The sequence below is a fragment of the Neltuma alba genome, unplaced genomic scaffold (genome assembly GCF_004799145.2).
Source record: "Neltuma alba isolate B1F8T4 unplaced genomic scaffold, ASM479914v2 tig00006168_pilon, whole genome shotgun sequence".
Taxonomy (NCBI): Eukaryota; Viridiplantae; Streptophyta; class Magnoliopsida; order Fabales; family Fabaceae; genus Neltuma; species Neltuma alba.
The window spans coordinates 17,508-37,874 of record NW_021634370.1 but is presented as its reverse complement, the minus strand read 5'-3'; the positions used below and the strand labels follow the sequence as shown (position 1 = coordinate 37,874).

The window sequence follows — 20,367 nt, the reverse complement described above, 5'->3', positions numbered from 1 at the left end:
ACAGTCTGAAGAGAAAAGCTACAGGACTTGAAGGTCATTTCAATGATCTGCATTGGGATGTATCCACTGATAGTTTTGATAATTTTTGTGACATTAGTCTTTGATTCTTAGATTTTGATGCCTTGAATTCACCATCTTTTACTTTCCAGTGAGTTGTGCGTGGGTCTGTTATGATCACAAAGAAGTATTCGAATAGCAGAAGATAAAACTTCTATTAATGTTTGAGCTCAACATACATCTCAGCCATAATCATCATATCGTCATTCATCAGAAAGAAACAATGCAAGAAATATAAGAGAATGATAACAAACGCAGAACGGAAATGCAGAATGGAGAAAGAGCCAGGGAGAGAGAACCACAGAGACGAAGAGATTCCAAAATGCTAATCACACCCCCCACTCATAACCGTATTTGTCTTATTATATACTCCTCCTCCTTATTATAAGACCCAATTTGACTTTTTTTGGTCCTAATTATAAGACCCTCCATTTTGCTCTTCTATTTATGTATTTTTTTCCAAGATAATCCTTCTAATAATGATAGTTTAGCCAATATACTTAATTAGCAAGGATATTTTGGAATGACAATATTTATTTATTTAAATAACCTTAACTTACTTCCTTAATTTCTTCAAATAAGTCATTGGGTCTTATAATTAGGACCGGAGGAGTAGAATCCTCCAATTCCCTCAGCTTCCAGGTCTTACGTCGCGCTCTCTGACTCTTCCTTCAGATCCTTGTATGCTCATGGGCCATGGGCCCCAGATGGATCCTGTACTCGTGTTGGGTCGTCTGGACCCTTGTGCATGAAGGGTCTTAGTGTTGCCATTCCGCCCGAAAACTCTCTGTCCGTCTACAACGCGTCCCACACTAAACACACACAGCGCTGCCAACCAACCGAAGATGTCTGAAAAATTTTTCCATCCTTAATAATCATCAAGATGGCGGGGACATTATAATTTTTAGTCCCAGCATTTACCGGTGATTTATTTTGATTTCTCAAATTTCTTTTTATTTAAAATATTAGTCCTTATAATTCAATAAGGACTTGCACCATTTTGTCTTTGATAGGTTAAAATTTATGATTTGAAACTTGAAGAACTAAAACCACAATAAAGATAAATTTAACTTGAGCGATTAAAGAGTATATTAATCTTAATTAGATTTTAAGTTTAAATAAAATATAACATTTTCCAAATAAGAGTAACATGTGCGGGTAATGTACGTAACTAAAAATAAATAAATACTAAAAAATTAAAATAAAATTGTATCCCCACTGTTGTGCTATCGTTCTTGATAGACTGAAGCCATTGGAGCCTGTGTGTGTGTGTGTTTTGCGATAAGAAAGTGTGGTTCTCACCGTGTTGCATAAAGTCCACAGAATGAGTCATTTTACTCCGAGTTTATGAATAGTCTAATTTGTGATACTCTTCTGGTCTTTAATATAAGATCTATTTAACTAAATTGATTAGATTAAGAAAATTAGGTAAGTTAGTTAATTATAAGAAATGTAACATGTTTTTTCTAAAACAACGTAATCATCTTTATTAATACACTCCCTCCCTTTTCTACTTGATTATGGTTGAAGGAGTATCTATAAAGATAATTTAAAAAAATGATAAATATAAAAAATAAGTTTATATTTAAGATCAAAATTAACTCAATGATTAGTTCTATTAATGACAGAAGGAGTACATAAATTTAATTAATTCACGCGCTAATTGATTTTGGGGTCCAGGAAAAAACAAAAAGTTACGAAGTGGGGACCACGGTACCACTGAAAACAAGGAAACGCAATTCCCCTGTAATGAGGATCCTTTTGAGATTTTGGTGGTAACTGGTGACTTCCGCTTTCCCTTTCATTCCTCGAGACTTCTGGATACTTCACTTGTTTCCCTTTTCAACTCTTGCTTTAGCGACTTTTTCTCTTTATGAAATGGGAAATAAAGCCAACAAAAGACGACTACAGGTAAAGCAATAGGTGTCCATCTTCCTGGCGTGCACGTATTAGCCCCATCACATTGGAGCCTCATCATGTCAAAAGTCCATATCCTAATAGAACTATTAAATATTTTAGAAAAAAAAATCATGGAAAAGGCTCCCATGAAAAATTTCATCAATAAGGATGACCTAAATTAGAATTCCGACACTCTGTGCATACAAAATTTGCAAAACATCAGTACTTTCTGTTTATAACAATTTATCGAGTGTTTCTCATTAATAAAATTTTAATGTGAGATTTTTCTTCTATTTTTTTCCAACGAAAATATGCTTCGTTATTCCTAGACCTAGTTGTCCCTGCCTTTGGTATCCGTTCGTGCACTATGGTAATTGCCATTGACAAATTTTGACAATCCATCCAGAAGATAAATTCCAGTTAATTATTACCACTCGGGCAAAAATAAACTAATGCCGTAACTATGCTGCTATCGAAATAATTTCTCAATTTCAGGTGAAAAAAAAAACATGCAAATTGATTGATTAGGCTCTGAACTTTGTGAGAGAAACGTGAAAAATGATTAGATTGAAGGAGTAACTTTAAGAGGATCACTTTTGCTCTGTGCTTTATTTTGTTTTTTTTTTTGTGAAAGAAAGAGGAGGGATTGGGACACCATAAGAATGCAACTTTAATGATATGTGCATTTCACACTAAAACCAGACGGCTTCTAAAATCTAATAACCTTTATGTTGACTTCATGCACGTATGGTATATATCATTTCTGGTTGTATGTTCGCGGTAAATTCGTTGCCTTTTTTTCCAGCTAAAGTATTATTTTGCTAAGTTTTTGAAAGTGAAAACATTATTTATTCATTATAGTTAAATATTATCTTGGGTTTAAGTAAAAAGATGTTCACAGTGGGTGTATGGCGCAGTTTAGCTGAACATGAAAGATGAGGAGATAAAATATTTGCGATTACAAGACACAATACGATTGAAACAAAGCATTAAAAATATTTACAAGTTTGTTATAGTTGAGGAAAAAAAGGTAAATCCTGTTTAATATAATAAAACAAATGATTTCTGGCTGCAAATTAAAATATTACTCCTCCGTTCTAAAATTACACTATAAAATGAGTCTTATATTTAGGACCAGAGGAATAACACGTAGGAGCATCAATATAACTATCTATATATATAATTGATAATCAGAGCGGCTATTATTAAAACTAAACAGTCGATGGCTAAACAGAGGCCATGAAGGATCAAAATTTCATGGGTAATCCCACTAAAATTGGCATCCTTTATTCATGGAAAAAGGGCGTTAATCAATCTCGCTTTTATCATAAGATAATTACCATGTCAACCTCGAATATTGAAACGAAGAGGGAGGAGAAAAAAGAAGGGAGTTTTCCACGAATATTGTCCCAATACTGCGTTTAATTGTTGAGTTCCCAAGCTCTGGAATGTCCGCAAGAGTTGTTGGGATGGGATGTGACGCTGAGGTGGAGGATTTGAAGGAATATTTATGCGTTAATAATAATCAACGTTGATACGAAATTCGGTGGAGGATGACGTAAGAGAGTTGAAGCATGTCCCTGTCCTTTGGAAGCACCCTTGCACGCTTTAATTATACACGTGTCTATTTTGTACGCGATGGAGTCCGAGCGAATTTGCGGATACGTTCCAAACCTTAGTGTGAGAGATAAAAAATTAGGGCTGGAATCGAAAAAAAATTATTAAAATAATATTTAACATCAATAATTGTTTATTATATGGGATTAGATAAATTATAGATATGAAATTAAAGAATACTACTTCCTTCTATCATATTTTCTATATACGTGTCTATTACGTACATGATGGAGTCCGAGCGAATTTGGGGATACGTTCTGGACCCTTTTTTTTTGTGCTATTTTTTTTTAGTTATTAACAATTGGTCGTAATAATTAATGATTGATTTTGATTAATTGCCGGATTTTGACAGGACGATGCCGTTTTGAAAGAAGTATAGGCGTCGTTAAGTTGACAGTGATATTAGACTTTCGATCTTAAATACTATCTCCGATCTTTAATATAAGATCCTGTTTGATTTTTATTTTGATCTTAAATATAAGATCCCAATCTATTTTGTCTCTCATATTTATATTTTTTTTTCTAGAGTAACCCTTCTAACAATAATAATTCTGGTCAATATACTTGATTAGTAATGATATTTTAGGAAAAACAACATCTATTTAGGACAATAACTAACTCAATTTACTTTTTTAATCTTCTCAAATTAGTCAACTAACTCTTATAATTAAAACTGAAAGTAATATAAAACTTGTTTTATAATATAAAAAGTTTATATTTAGAATTGAAAAAAATATTATATTAGGGCCTTTCTCAGGTGCTGTCTTGTTAGGTCTCTTTACCACCCTCATGTCATACCGTCTCATTCTGATGTCAAACTGTACTTATCTATCAAACCCACTCAAGAAGGTGGCCCCAAAGACACAAGCCGACACGAGTAATAATGGGTCCGGATAGTCTCAGCGGAGCGTCCTCAGCGTCTCTCAGTGTCCCAATATCTACCATCAGTATTTAATTATAAGCTCACAATATGCCACATCATCAAGCTATTAAAAATTTAAAAAAAATCTAATTAATGCTATAAAATTGCTTTTTTTTTTTAAAAAAAGAACTATTTTTTGAAAAAAGAAATTTGAGTGCACCTCTAATTTCTTGGATCTATTTGTTTTAATTGTAGAGTTTAATAAGAGTTCAAATTAATATAAATTGAGTCAGATAGGATATATAAAAAGAGGTAGAGTTTTTGCCATCAAGTATTTTAATTAAAAATTTTAAAAAATAAATACTGATATAGTTTTGCCACTTTTATAGTTCTGTCTAACTCGATCTGTATCATATTGAATTAGATAAACTTCCAGTTAAGATGAATAAATCCAAAAAATTATATATAATATTGATGGTTTTTTTGGTCAAATATAAAATATGCTGGTTAAGTTTTTTTATTCTTTATGATTATTTGATAAGTCTGGAGTCTAAACATTTCATAAATTTTTTAACTAAAATAAAGAAAGGTGAAAAAAATTGGATATTCATGCTAAATATCCTAGTTGAAATCTAGTAAAAATTCTACAAATATTAAGATTTATTCTAATTTTTAATAGCACCATGAGTGGCATAATATGATCCGCTCTAGATTTATTTAACGGCTGCGATTTGAACGCTGAGGAACGCTGAGAGAAGAGGACGCTGAGAGTATCCTCTTCCAGTAATAATTAGTTGATGTCAGTGATATTAATCAGATATTTTTTATATTAATATTAAATTATATTACATTCTATTCTACCCAAAAAACTAGTTTAGTTTTAAATATAAGATTCTAATATGTTTTAGTTTCATATTTATTTTTAAAATTGGTATTTATAATAGTTGTATATATTAAAAGTTTTATCAAATGATAATTCTAATTAATATATATGATTAACAACAATATTTAGAAAATAATATTTATTTATTATAAATAAACTAACCTAACAAAATTTTTTAATATACTCAAATTAGTTAAGTACCTCTTATATTAAGAATTGAGATAGTAAATATGAGTTATAAATTATATAGATTAATTTAAAAAATAATAAGCATGGGAAGAAATAGATTAAGAAAAAATGATTAAAAAATAATCATGATATTTAATAATTGCAAGATTTTTATTTTTTCGTAGAATAATACGCGGCAGTGTACTAAAGTAATCATTTATTGATGACTTTTCGCGCGCAAGGGACAACATTAATATAGCTGAGAATGAGGATGCATGCCTTTCGAGAGCCATTTTTTGTAGTTGTCCAGAGTATCTATCAGATACTGTAGGCACCGTAGCAAGGATTTCTTCTAAAATGTTTTTTCTATACACACTAATCCAAATAAAATCAAATACATGATGTTAAGATGTCCAGGTCCTTTTTACTTGAACCAACACATGTTGATTATTCGAGAGCCTTCTTGGATCCTGCGGTGACGCACAAACAAGCCGATAGCAATCTTCATTATTAATTACCTGGGCTGAGCTTCCCCCACCTGGAACCCTCTACGCCCACACACAAGTATATACATATCAACCTAGCGAGGATATTATTTGATTATGGCATACTTGTGTTTTAGACGGATCAGCCATTCAAGTCCACTCTTCAATTAGTTGCGCTATATACCCCAATAATGATAATAATCAAGCCTCCTCATAATTAATCCTCACTGCTATTGGACACCCAAATCATTTTTATGATGCAATTACACTTTATCTAACAAGCTTTAAAAAAAAACTTAATCCTAAAATACTAGTCTATTAAGAAGAGAAACTTTTTAAATTTATAAACTCCACAGTACTTGTGACGACGTTCTCTAATATTAGAATCACAAGAATGTGTTGGACTTCTTCCAACCTTTAAATATATGTCCTAATTTTTACATTGTTATTGTTGATTCTAATTACAAGTCTTATACAAATTTTTAGACATATTGAATACTTATTTAAAAAATTAAGGGTAAAGGTCCACATTTACCACAATCTTATTTTTTAAGGGCACATAGCACCTTAATAAAAGATCATAAAAAAATTGCATTATTAAAAAAATCGGGATATTAAGTGTACCTGATAAATAAAATTAAGAGTAAATTTTCATCCATATCCAAAAATTAACACGCTTAGAAGGCAACTGGGATTGAAAATATAATTGCTGTATAAATATAAATATCATCTAGGCGCATATATTTTAGCCTAAAAAATTGTTGCACCATAATAGGCAACAGGGAAACCGGTCTGGACTGGTCATTTTCTTAATGATTTATCCAGTTAAAAAAATTAAAAAAAGGCGCGACAATGGAGAAAAACATATTCATAGTTCCAGACACAAAAAAGCATCGATGCTGCCGCCAAATAATGTACGGTGGCGACAGGGAGAATTTTATCCGTACACTTAGTGGCACCTTGGTCTTTGGGACCAGCAGTGTAAGACCGTAGGTACAAGGCCAAATAGGAGACTTTTTGGGGAATTTTTTTTAAAAAAATCCTTGTTATTAGCAGCATATTAATATTTTATAAATATAATTAAATAGCTAAAATATCTTTGTATCATATTTGAAAAAAAAGTATTAAATTTTTGTTGTTACAAGTATATTTCTTATTATTAGTTGTTAATTACTTATCCTCACAGTACATAATTTGTTAATAAATAGTTTGTTATTGTCAATATATTTTTTATCATTTATTATTTTACGCTTGTCTTGTTAGTTTATGCTTGTTAATAAATTTTTTTATATAAAAATTATTTTAATCATTTAACTATATTTGTAAAATACTAAATCAGATGTTATTTCCTCTTTTGAGATTTTGAAGTGTGAAATGCTTGATTTAGAATATTACATTTTTCAAGTCTTTTATTTATCATTTCCCTTTTTTTACGCATTGCACAAAAAAATTAAACTCTACAAATACACAAAATTAAGTTATATAGTGCTATTTATGTTTTGTAAATTGTGTGACTTGTTACATGTTTTGTCATATTGAATATTGTAAAATTGTATGCTCATACTTTAATACTATTATAACTTTAAATTCTCATTGACTCAAGTGAAACTGTAGTTTGTATAAATAATTTAGCCGAAACAACCGTATCGTACCAGACAAGTACAGTGGATCTGAGTGAGCAGAAAGCTTACCGAAAAGCTGCCACTTTCAGAATTACAAGTAAATCGCAGGAAAGAAAACGAGACAACGGACCCTCTAGATCTCCGTGGATAATTTCTGTCCTTTTTCTTTTGTGAAAATTAAAGACGTAGAACCTATTTTTAATTCCTTTTTTCCGTAGATTCAATAAATTAATTTATACTCCCCCTACCGGAGTAACACTTTTCGTTTGTAATACAAAATGTTGGATAAGTCTCATATTTTTATTTATAACATTTATTCTAAATAAATTTTATGAAGTATATGCGTTTTTTTATGTAGTCATTGGCGTACAAGAAAAAGCATTTACTTCAAACTTCGTGGAGCTTACGGGCGAGTCTGTAATATGATAAAAGAAAATAACTTTTGAGGATCTAGAAGTGAGAAAAGACGCTGGCAAAAGCAAGAAGTGAGAAAAGACGAAACAAAGCCGGAGAGAGAGCACGTTTATTTTATTTGGGGTGTTTTGATGATCATATGAAGTGAGCTTCTTGGCTATCGTAGAGTACCTAAACGCAGACGCTAAATTCTTGTTGAGATGGAGGACAAAGACGAATCCTTGAAGGCGGTGCTGAAGGAAGCTGTGGACCTGGTAACACAAAAACAGAGCAATTCACATATCTGTCTTTAACCCATGTTTACGTGAATTCCTTCAAAGATATGTTTGATGCTTGTGTATGGTTTTTCTTTTTGTGTTTGTATCATGCTTGTGTTTTCTGGTGAGGGTTCTTGGATTTTATTTTGTTGTTATTGGTGTTGGGATTTTTCAAGTTCTGTTCCTCAAGCTTCTCTTCTTTTTTTCTCTGTTTTCCTGTGTGTTGTGGGGTTGTGCTTCCGATATTTTCATTGGCTGGGATTTCGTTGCAGGAAAACGTACCGCTTGAGGAGGTTTTTCTGACACTGCGATGTGATCGAAATGGGCTCACAACGGCGGCTTCTCAAGAGAGGCTGGCCATTTTTGGACACAACAAACTTGAGGAGAAGCAGGTCTTAGATTCTCTCTTTAATTTATTGTCTCGTTTTCTCCATATTAGTTACCACTACCATATCTCTTCAGCGGGAAAAAAATTAACCAGAGGGAATAATCTTCCTTTTTTCTTAATTCTTGATGAAACAAAGATTGTTTCTTTGTCAGAGGAACTTTGAGAAAGCTAAGCCTAGCTTAGAAATAGAGTTGGTGGCCAAATTCCTGTCATTTCTGTTTCTGGGATTTATTTTTCCCCCCTAATATTGGATTGTGCAGGAAAGCAAGGTTCTGAAATTCTTAGGATTTATGTGGAATCCTCTTTCGTGGGTCATGGAAGCTGCAGCAATCATGGCCATTGCGTTGGCCAATGGAGGAGTAAGCTCCTTCTCCCTCAGTTTCTCATTCTTTCTGTGAAGGAAATTGTTATTAATATTATATCTAAGTGATTCTAGAAGAGTCTTCAGACATGGTTCGAATTATTCATGTGTTGCATAATTCCTGATTGTAAACTCAGGGGAAACCTCCCGATTGGCAAGACTTTGTCGGAATCATCACTCTCCTATTTATCAATTCCACAATAAGTTTCATAGAGGAGAACAATGCAGGTAATGCTGCTGCAGCTCTCATGGCTCGACTAGCACCCAAAGCTAAGGTATTAGTTTAATTACACGGAACTTATATCTGGCAATTGGCACCAGCCCTTCCCTGTTTGTATATTAAAGTGCAGGTTTTATGTATCAGAATTAGCTTGTGTCTGGTTGAAACAATTTAATATTTCTCTGTTCTCATGTACTTTTGATATGATTCGTGACAAAATTATTTAGGTCCTTCGAGATGGGACATGGGTTGAGGAGGATGCAAGCATTCTTGTTCCTGGTGACATAATTAGTGTGAAGCTAGGAGATATTATTCCAGCTGATGCTCGTCTCCTTGATGGCGATCCATTGAAGATTGATCAAGTACATTTTGCAACCTCTGTTTTTTTTTTTTTTTGGTTGAGAAGTTGAAATCAGATTATCATATGGATGAACTGAGTTGTTATTATGCACAAAACTTGGGTTGCAGTCCGCACTTACAGGCGAGTCCCTTCCTGTGACGAAAGGACCCGGCGATAGTGTTTATTCAGGCTCTACATGCAAACAGGGGGAGATAGAAGCAGTTGTTATTGCTACAGGAGTTCATACCTTCTTTGGCAAGGCTGCTCATCTTGTAGACTCAACAAATCAAGTGGGACATTTTCAAAAGGTACTCAGGAAACATAATTGAAATAGATAATCTTCAACTTTTGCAGGAACATCTGTCTTGTTTGCAAATGAATAGTTGATGACTTGATGAGAAACTTTTGATTGCTTATAACTGTCTGTCCTTCCTTGCTTCCCTGTTTTCTTATTACTTACCGTTGTTTGGAGTCCATCAACAACAGGTCTTGACCGCTATTGGGAATTTCTGTATATGTTCAATTGCGGTGGGAATGATAATAGAGATCATTGTCATGTACCCAATTCAACATCGGAAGTATCGTCCTGGAATTGACAATCTGTTGGTGCTTCTCATTGGAGGAATCCCCATAGCAATGCCCACTGTTTTGTCTGTGACAATGGCTATTGGATCCCATCGTTTAGCTCAGCAGGTAGCTTTGAGTAGTCCTGCAAATTTGTTGTTCAAAGTTTAAACCTTTTAAGTTGCCAGCTGCTCAGTGGTAATATAATATCCTGGGGCCCGTGTTCTGCACAATTACTTCAGGGCGCTATTACTAAAAGAATGACAGCAATAGAAGAAATGGCAGGGATGGATGTATTGTGCAGTGATAAAACAGGAACTTTGACATTGAACAAGCTATCAGTTGACAGAAATCTTATTGAGGTGTGTGGCGTTCGGCTCTGTACGCTTTTGATTTCTACCAATTCAAGACTAGCACAAGCGTTTTATTCCAAGAATTTTTTCTGCAGGTTTTTGCAAAGGGAGTTGACGCAGATACTGTTGTTCTCATGGCAGCTCGTGCCTCTAGAGTGGAAAACCAAGATGCAATAGATGCTGCTATTGTAGGGATGCTGGGTGATCCAAAAGAGGTATATCAAATTGATTTGTGAAATATCTTATGTTCATTGTTAAATATGCAAGCTTTGATTCATGTTTCTGACTTAATATAGTTTTACATGGTTGGTTTTCTTTTGTTCATTTGCCACAAACTCACGTATCTTAGTTTGTGTACGAAAAAAGGCAAGGGCTGGTATTCAAGAGGTTCATTTCCTTCCATTCAATCCAACTGATAAGCGGACAGCTCTGACTTACATAGATGGTGACGGTAAAATGTATCGTGTCAGTAAAGGTGCACCAGAACAGGTATAATCATGAGCCACACCTGAAAACTCCCTCTTTTTGAAAGTTGAAGTGATTCATACCTTCAATATCTTTGTTAGATTTTGAATCTTGCACCCAATAAATCAGAGATAGAACGTAGAGTTCATACTGTCATTGACAATTTGCGGAAAGAGGACTACGATCTCTTGCAGTGGCCTTCCAGGTAAGTGTGGTTTATGATTTTTTTAAGGTTGTAGAGAAGGAAAATATATTGAGGTGAAGTCACATTGTATAGTGTTTCTGTCATTATGTTCCAGGAAGTTCCTGATGGAAGGAAAGAGAGCCCAGGAAGGGCTTGGCAATTTGTTGGCCTCATGCCTCTGTTTGATCCACCTAGGCATGATAGTGCAGAGACGATCCGAAGGGCATTGAATCTTGGAGTCAACGTTAAAATGATAACAGGTCCATCTTCGCTACACGAGTCAGTTTGATTTTTCTTTTTTAATTTTCATTTTTTGGCTAATGATATCTGTATGCATACCGATTTGTTTTAGGTGATCAACTAGCAATAGCAAAAGAAACAGGACGCCGTCTGGGGATGGGAATCAACATGTACCCTTCATCAGCTTTACTGGGACAAAACAAGGATCCAGCAATTGATACTTTGCCAGTTGACGAACTGATTGAAAAAGCAGATGGTTTTGCTGGTGTCTTCCCTGGTACAGAATACTTCTATTCCTAGAAGCATGACATATTGCTTTGATAGAAGCAGCAATCTGGATTCCTTCATCTTCCTATTAGAGGCAACTATTTGGAACTAATAAGATGCCATGAACCATGACTTCTTATTGTGGCAAAGATATTTGGATAGAATGATAACGAAGGATTATTTTGATTGACTATATGATTTCATTCGACACAGAGCACAAGTATGAGATCGTGAAGCGCTTACAAGCCAGGAATCACATATGTGGAATGACTGGTGATGGGGTTAATGATGCCCCGGCTCTTAAGAAAGCAGACATTGGAATAGCTGTTGCTGATGCGACTGATGCAGCTCGCAGTGCTTCTGATATTGTTCTGACAGAACCAGGTCTGAGCGTTATCATAAGTGCTGTCTTGACCAGTCGAGCCATATTCCAGAGGATGAAGAATTACACGGTAAGTATCAATTTAACTCGGGCATTCTGATTGAACTATGAGTCGTTCTATAATGTGATGACACCGGGGGTTATTTTATCACATGATTACTTTTTATAAGAAATCGGAATGTTTGTATTTTCTTCTCGAGTTGTGTCATCGTTCCTATTCAACCACTATGACTGCTACAGTTAAATTTATGATATTCATTATAATGTATTTTTTCAATTTTAAATTAATTGACCTTTTCTTTTTCTCCCCCCCCTTTCATGCACAGATCTATGCAGTCTCCATCACAATCCGTATTGTGGTAAGTTGTCTATAACCTGGATATTCGCTTTTATTCCCAACAGACATTATTATCCTGACTACTAATTTAGAGTCCATTTTATGACAGCTTGGCTTCATGTTATTGGCCCTTATATGGCAATTTGATTTCCCACCATTCATGGTGCTGATTATTGCTATCCTCAATGATGGTTTGTTATCTTTCTTTTTCTTCGCCATGCACTACGCTGTGCTGTTTCATATCTGTATTCTCTATCAACTACTAATGCCTCAAAAGATTCTCTTGATGATATGTTTATATGGCTTATTGCAAATGCCAGGCACCATTATGACGATATCAAAGGATAGGGTGAAACCATCCCCACATCCAGATAGCTGGAAACTCGCAGAGATATTTACTACTGGAATTATTCTTGGCGGTTATTTGGCTATGATGACTGTTATCTTCTTTTGGGCTGCATATAAAACAGATTTCTTCCCTGTAAGAGCGTTGAAGATCTGTAAGCTTGAGAAATGTGTTGCACTTTTCTTCTTCCTTCCACCATTGACGCTTGCTGTGCTACTTTCAGCGTACATTCGGGGTTTCAAGCCTTCAGATGAAGGATGAGGATGACTTCAGAAAGCTTGCCTCAGCGATATACCTACAAGTCAGTATAATAAGTCAGGCTCTCATATTTGTTACCCGAGCTCGGAGCTGGTCTTTCGTTGAGCGTCCGGGTTTGTTACTTGCAACAGCTTTTGTTGTAGCTCAGCTGGTGAGTAGTATCATCCTTCCTCTTTTAGCGCACTCACCTCATGAACATGAAGTTAAGAGACTTGTCACTTCTCATCTGCAGATTGCTACACTGATTGCTGTCTATGCAAATTGGAGTTTTGCTGCGATTGAAGGGATTGGATGGGGTTGGGCTGGTGTTGTTTGGTTGTATAACCTCATCTTTTATTTCCCACTTGATTTTATCAAGTTTGTGATTCGATACGCCTTAAGTGGCAAGGCTTGGGATCTGCTTATTGAAAGAAAGGTATGAACTTTTCTTATAATCGAAACTTAGGCAATTCAGTATCTGAGCTGGCTCATGTTGCTTACTTTCTCCAATGAAATGCGTTTGGCAGATTGCTTTTACAAGGAAGAAGGATTTTGGAAAGGAAGAACGTGAACTTAGATGGGCCCATGCACAGAGGACCCTCCATGGGCTTCACCCACCAGACACCAAGATGTTCAGTGAGCGTACGAGTCATGCAGAACTCAATCAGATGGCTGAAGAAGCTAAGAGACGAGCTGAGATTGCTAGGTATCTTCAATATGACATGTTATTATCGCAAGTTCTTCTTTACTGATAACTTGCATGGCTAAAAACTACTGAATCAATCATGGAATCATAGGAGGATAGAGGATGCGAAAATGCTAATGTTGTCTTGGTATTTGGTTGTTTCAGACTTAGAGAGCTCCATACACTGAAAGGCCACGTAGAGTCTGTGGTTAGACTGAAGGGCCTTGACATCAATACCATTCAGCAAGCATACACTGTCTAAGATCACGCCGTTCTTTCGTGCTTGAAGGTTGCTGTGTTGTGGGCAGAGAACGGAGTAATGACTTGTAACGTAATTTTACTTAAAAAATGAATGATTATTGGTTACTCCCAGTTTTGGTGGACAATCTACTTACTGTTGTAGATATTTTATTTTAAAATAAAAAAATTGAAGGGTTGTTTTTACTTTTTATTAGTTCATTTGTCAGCAGTTATGCGTTCAAATAATAATATTAGCGTATTGCAGGGATGTAAGATTGTTCTTTTCCGTTATTAGGGTTATTAATAACTTGGATGATTGTTCATGATTTTTAATTTTTTTTTTTCACATAAAACATTCTAGAAAATTATTTGATCTTGGGTCATCCACTTGTATTGACTCTTTTTTCAATAAATGAAATTTAAGGGGACTTTTAGTAGTCCAATATCATCAGGTCACTACAGAGCAACCCGGTCAACCTATCAAAGATATTATTCTTATTAGAGAAGCGAAGAGAGTAGAATTTGGAAGGCGGTGGCTTGTGTTCATCTGGGTTTTGCAATCTTCTCCTTCCTCGCCCCAACCATGTTATCCATCTCCTTTCGTTTCTTCTCAACACAAAGGTCGGCATCGCTTCTATCTGGAATTTCTGAGCCACATCCTTACGTGTCTCCCCAGACAGAAGGGGGGAAGATCGAAAGGGCAAGTCTGCGGCTCAATGGAAGACAATGCGCAATAAAAAACAGAGATTGAAACAATGGATTCAAACATGAAGATTACAACTCATTGACGTCGATGTCTCTACTGATAATCCATTCAGGGAAAGGAAACTAAAGGAAATTCAGAGACACAACAGAAGAAAAGGATGAGAGAACGAAAGACATGGAGCTGAATCAAGAACCAATGCCAGCCGAAAGGAATCATTGACTTCATTGAAATCAAGCTCCCACTGCACCGATGAAGCGACGAGTGAAACATGCTACCCGAAATTCTCCGTCAACGTCGATGACGACGGCACGATGGCGGGTTACAGGAAATGCTGTTTCCCAGTCCCAACAAGCTATAGGTGTTGGAGACCCAATTGCGTGAGTTCAGCGGAATTCGGAATACTATTCATTAGTCTCTATTAAAATGTTAACGGCAATACAAACATACATACCGTAAAATATACGTTTCTGTTTCTTAGAATACGTATACTTGTATTGAAAAATCTTAGTTTTTTCACCCAATTAATGTTTTCGTAATATAAAAAGTATACTTTGCATTTATTGAACATGTAAGCTCTATGCATGATGCATTGCATATTAAGAGTATTTAAATTAAATGTAGTGATGTTTGATAGAATAGCCAAACTTCCTCCAAGGCGTCCGCTGGCGCGGCTTACAAGAGTTTATTACATGTTGGACAAAAAAATCGTTTATAACATAAATACTAACATTTTCCCGAGTCAAACAGAAGACAAACAAATCTCTCTCTCTCTCTCTCTCTCTCTCTCTCTGAGACACTATTACGAGAAGAAAAACTACTGGCAACTCAGGCAATGCATAGAAATTAAAAGGGCCATCAAGATGCCACTTCGCAAGGTACAGAGATCCACTCCGACCAGAATGAATGCTAACTCTTGGCTTGATAATGGCGTAATTCAAGAGCAGAGCATATACACACAGTCATGTCCCATTTTACTGAAATGGAACCGGAACCCCCTGCTTCTTATTCACAATAGCCATGGCCAAATAACGGGTACCCATGCCAATTGGAACAGAATCATCAGGTCCTTCCCAGAAGGGGGCTTCGCCATCACCCACAAGACGCCAATATCCTGATTTCAACGATTCAGCTTGTTCATCTGTGCAGTTCTGAAGCAGCGCTTCTACACGGAAATTTATCCCGAGAGAACCAAGGAATCGAGATTGAGTAATTGGCCCATGGACAGACACATCTCCTGCATAAATGTTATATCAGTTTGACCTCCTCTCAATCCCTGTTTATATTCCACCAGTCTATGATACAGTATTATTGTCTGCAGCAAAAGGAAAAGCACCTGAAGCTTCCTCAGCAGAGTGTCTGATGGAAGCAAAATCAACGTATGCACTAAGATCAGCTGATCCTGGATTATCAAGAAGGTCGACAAACTTGTGTTTTCTGATTGCCTGTACAAGTGAGATAGTCATAAAACCACCAAGATTTCTCAAAACAATAATCTGATATTTAATATCTGGATTGTGTAATTAAGGTAACTATTTTTTTGGGCCTAATAGGCCTGATATTGTAGACTAAACACTTGAAGACCTGGTGAACCCTTGTCTCCAAGATCATCTGCAGCAAACAGCAATCGAATCCACTAGCCATCAACGTGGAAGCTAAAAAACAGCAGGGCTCATTATGCCATTTGACCAATTTTACACAAGGGGTATTTAAGAACACTGATGTCAAAAAGGACTTGCAGACAAATAATTTAAGGAGGCTGAAAGATAGGTTAATAGTTAACAGAGGATTCATCAGAGTAAGCAACCCAAGTGCTGATATGTTGAAAAGTATAAGCAAGTCAAATGCTGAGATGTTAACTCCATGTGGCATTATTTTATTGGGAAACTGGACACAGAGGACCTGAGCAAAAGGATTTTTTTTTTTTTTTTCGTGAGTGTGTCAGTTGAAAAACTAGACATGTGGCCATGACCAGCCCAAAGCCAGGAGACACTAAGGGCCTGTTTAGTACAAAATGGGAATGACAAGCTTTCTTTCATAGACATGGAAAACTCTCAAGAAGACATTTCGCCATCTACCCGACACAGTAAAAACACTACCATTTTCCCTTTCCTCAATCCATATACCAAACACATTCTTGAGAGAGAGAGAGAGAGATGCTTCAAGGTTTAGCTACAGACCTGGAGACTGTCCGAGACAACTCCATTCAAGCCATAGTCAATAATTAGAGCCCCACCTCCATCAGAACTTATTCTTTCTGCAATAGTTTGAGTCAACTCCATAGCTTTGGGGCAAACTTCGATTTGATTAAGTTTTGCTATCTCCTCATTTGCAGCCCACTTAAACCTCTTAAATAGATAAAGAGTTGCAGGTGTAGGCTGCGAAGATAGAACAAAGCGAAACCTGTGTAATAATACAAGTAAATATTAACTAAGCCATGCAAAAATACAGTTTCAAGCAGAAATGTAGAATGCATGTAATACTTACGATGAATCCTCTGCGACATCAACCATTTTCTCACACCAGCCACGAGATGCTTTCTTCAGACAGGAAATCGCACAAGTTTACATAAATTTAGCATACCAATAATGGTGCGGGAAAAAAAGTCAACACAGATTTTATTTTCTGTGACAAATAATGCATGATGTAACGCAACTAAACTTATTTAGGAACTAATAAAGTGTTTGCAAAGTGTCATCTCGAACTCATTCAAAGCAAGATGACAAACAACCTTATGGGCTTACAATACGCCAATATTGATGTTCTGAACATCTCTCACATAATATGGTCATAATTCAAACAGACTGAAATTATGAGACAGAGTACCAGTCTAGCATGACTTTATCACATGGAAAAGAATCACTGCTATTCTAATTATAGTTACAAGATTGCTCTGTAATTTTTTGTTTTTCTCCTGTCATAAAAAAGGCAAACGATCATCTTAGCACCGAAAAAGACAAGAAAAGACAAACTATCATAAATCATGGAAAGAATAATGAATGAAAGAAAGCTAAAGGACAAACAGCCAAGGCACTGCATATATTGTAGGAAAAATTATACATCTCATGATATCACTGAATTAGCAGCTTAATGGATGTCTCAAAATTCAATTCTGCAAAGCAGCACAAACATGCTATCATTTATGGTTCAATTGTTCACAACAACAATATTGAAGCACCCGGGTAAAGTGATCCGCCATGAGACAAAATCAAGCAGACAAACCTGAAATTGATGAATGGGTAGAGCATCAAAGAATTCATGCGCTATGATGATTGTGGGCACTGGAGAGTAAAAACAGAGAACTTAATCAGGCGGTTGCTCTGGTAATAGATTTCTTCTGTCTACACTCTACACCATACAGTCATAGTTGCTTACATCATACTAAATAAGATAAAAAAAGCTTAAATTCCAAATTTACAATGATAACAAACTTAACCCCTAGCACAGACTGATTGGTCAGTTTATGCCATCAAGATAAACAATAGACAGCAGATGACTGATTTCATTGAAAGTTTGGAACATTATCGTAATAATTCCTAAGGTCCAAACAGAAGTACAGAACACATCTTAACAAAACCTGTAGCAGCCTAATATTCAATTTTCTTTGCCCAGCATACTGCAACGGTGTAGTTAACCTAAAGGATAATCGTACAGCCGTCAATAATCCAACCAAAAAAAAAACAACAAATTCAATCATCTCACACAGTCCATTCGGATTTACAGAAAATAATTGATACTTGAATCTGGAAAGGATTTTCAGTAGAAAACAGCTTCCTAGTAATTGTTTTTCAAGCATGAAATTAGAAACTTCATATGAATGTATCTTCAGCTGAAAACAATTCAGTAGAAAATTCTCTAGTATATAACTTCCCCTTCACCTCTTTAAAAGGTAAGTAACAACTGGCTGTAAATATTCTCTGTTTTCATCTTATAGCATGTAAATAGATTAATAACTATTAAAATAACACTGTGAAGTCCCCCCCCCCCCCCCAAAAAAAAAAAACACTGTGAATATGCAGAATGTTTGTCTCACTAATGCCCACTGGGACGTGAAAACTATATTCAGAGAAATCAAAGGAAGAAAAGAGAGAAGAGATTTCTTACAAATGCATGCACAGAACAAGAAAATAAATTGCTGAGAGAGAGGTGGGGCATACAATATGGTGACTGACTACCAATTCAAAACATGAGATTGAGGTCCTTATTTGTTTTCTCAGACTTGTTTTTCTGTTTTATAGCATGGTTTCAGTATTCATCAAGGCATAGAGGGGCAAGAAGACAAAAATAATGCTACACTACTTGAACAACAGTGTCTAAAATGCCAATGTTCATTGGGTAAACAATACGTACTTCCTGAAGGAACCTGCTCCAGTGTAGCATGCCATGATACAGGGGAACCAGCCAAAGAGCTTACAGTTCTTTTCTCAGCACTTTCAGCTTCATTATCTTGATCAATGCATTTCAAGTTTTGGTGCTGAAGCTTCTGCAGTGTTGGACTGCACTCCACCAGGTGTACATGCAATGACTGGATGAACTTCTTGAATTTGGAAGCACCCTATGTGAAGTTTTAATTTTTTTTCATTCATCATAATACTGGAGTTGCTTTGTGAATACTTAATTGACAAGGTAAAGAAATCGTCTAGAATCAAAACTTTGGCCAGAAATTGCAGAACTTCAAAAGAAACAAATGATTGTGGTATCATACACGAAGAAGGTCAGCCATAAGAGTTCCTCGCCCTGGGCCTAGCTCAATTAGATTCACTCTTTGTGGTTGTCCCATTTGCTCCCATAGACACATCACCCATACACCAATCATCTAAATTCACATAAACGAGCTTTCAGAATCCTTCCATTAGCAAACTTTATGAATAGACGCAGACACAGAAATTCAACTCGTCCTGGTTCATGACTCAAATGTGAGAAATTAAAAGTATTATAGCTAATTTACCTCACCAAACATCTGGCTTACTTCAGGAGATGTTATAAAATCGCCTTCAGCTCCAAAAACATCCCGATTGATGTAGAAACCAGCTCTAGGATTAGTTAAAACTTCTTCCATATACTCAGCTACTGAGATTGGACCTCCACGAAACTGAGAATTGAATAAAATAAGCATCTTCTGAACATATACATATCATCCACTGACCTCAGACTACCTTTTAGGCATAGTAATATATCTGAAGTTGCTTCGTAACAAATTGATCAGCACTTAATCGACCTAAAAGGCCAGGTGCAATAGAAAGATTGTTCAAACTAACTAAAAATGGACTCCAAATTACAAAAGCAACGACGGGTTCAAAAACTGTTCTGGAAAAATTAAAGGCAACGAACCTTGATGATCCCTTTGAGATGTTTGACAAGCTCGGAATCCAGAGTTGGCTCATGAGAATGCTCTGCCACACATAACAATGAAAAATGGGAGGAAAATTCCCGAGCTGATTGTGACTAAATTAAAAAAAAAAAAAAGGGATCTTAAGAAAGAAAAAAAGAAAATTTAAGTAGCTAACCAGGTGGGTTGTACAAGCCAGAACGGTCGATAGAAATTGTAGCGGCAGTGGGCGGAGACTGAGACTCATCTGCATCGTCCAACTGCTCGATGGAAGGCGCGTTAGGATTCTGGGACGACGAATGAGTAGAAAAGGGAGGCGAACGCCTCGAAGTCACCGACGGTGCCACGAGTTGCGAAGCCAAGTAGGCATTGGAGAGTCGACGATGAAATGCGAAGGATTGAGGTAGCAGTTTCCCCAGCATCGTATTGAACTGTTACTTCCACTGCAAAGCCGCGAAGGGA

General features: G+C 36.0%; 1 protein-coding gene and 1 pseudogene across 1 annotated transcript; one reads left to right on the top strand and one right to left on the bottom strand.

Annotated features, from left to right (window-relative positions):
* Positions 1–8,094: 8,094 nt before the first annotated feature.
* LOC114749760 (plasma membrane ATPase 1-like) lies at positions 8,095–14,194 on the top strand (annotated as a pseudogene).
* A 1,011-nt stretch (positions 14,195–15,205) lies between these two features.
* LOC114749756 (protein arginine methyltransferase NDUFAF7, mitochondrial-like) lies at positions 15,206–20,366 on the bottom strand. Its single transcript, XM_028938295.1, has 10 exons — positions 20,084–20,366; positions 19,908–19,969; positions 19,525–19,668; positions 19,282–19,392; positions 18,927–19,131; positions 17,799–17,857; positions 17,064–17,116; positions 16,757–16,979; positions 15,913–16,021; positions 15,206–15,813 (listed from the first exon to the last, which is right to left on the bottom strand). The coding sequence occupies exons 1-10, from the start codon at positions 20,325–20,327 to the stop codon at positions 15,551–15,553; spliced, it is 1,473 nt and encodes a 490-aa protein (XP_028794128.1). The 5' UTR covers positions 20,328–20,366; the 3' UTR covers positions 15,206–15,550.
* Position 20,367: the final 1 nt, after the last annotated feature.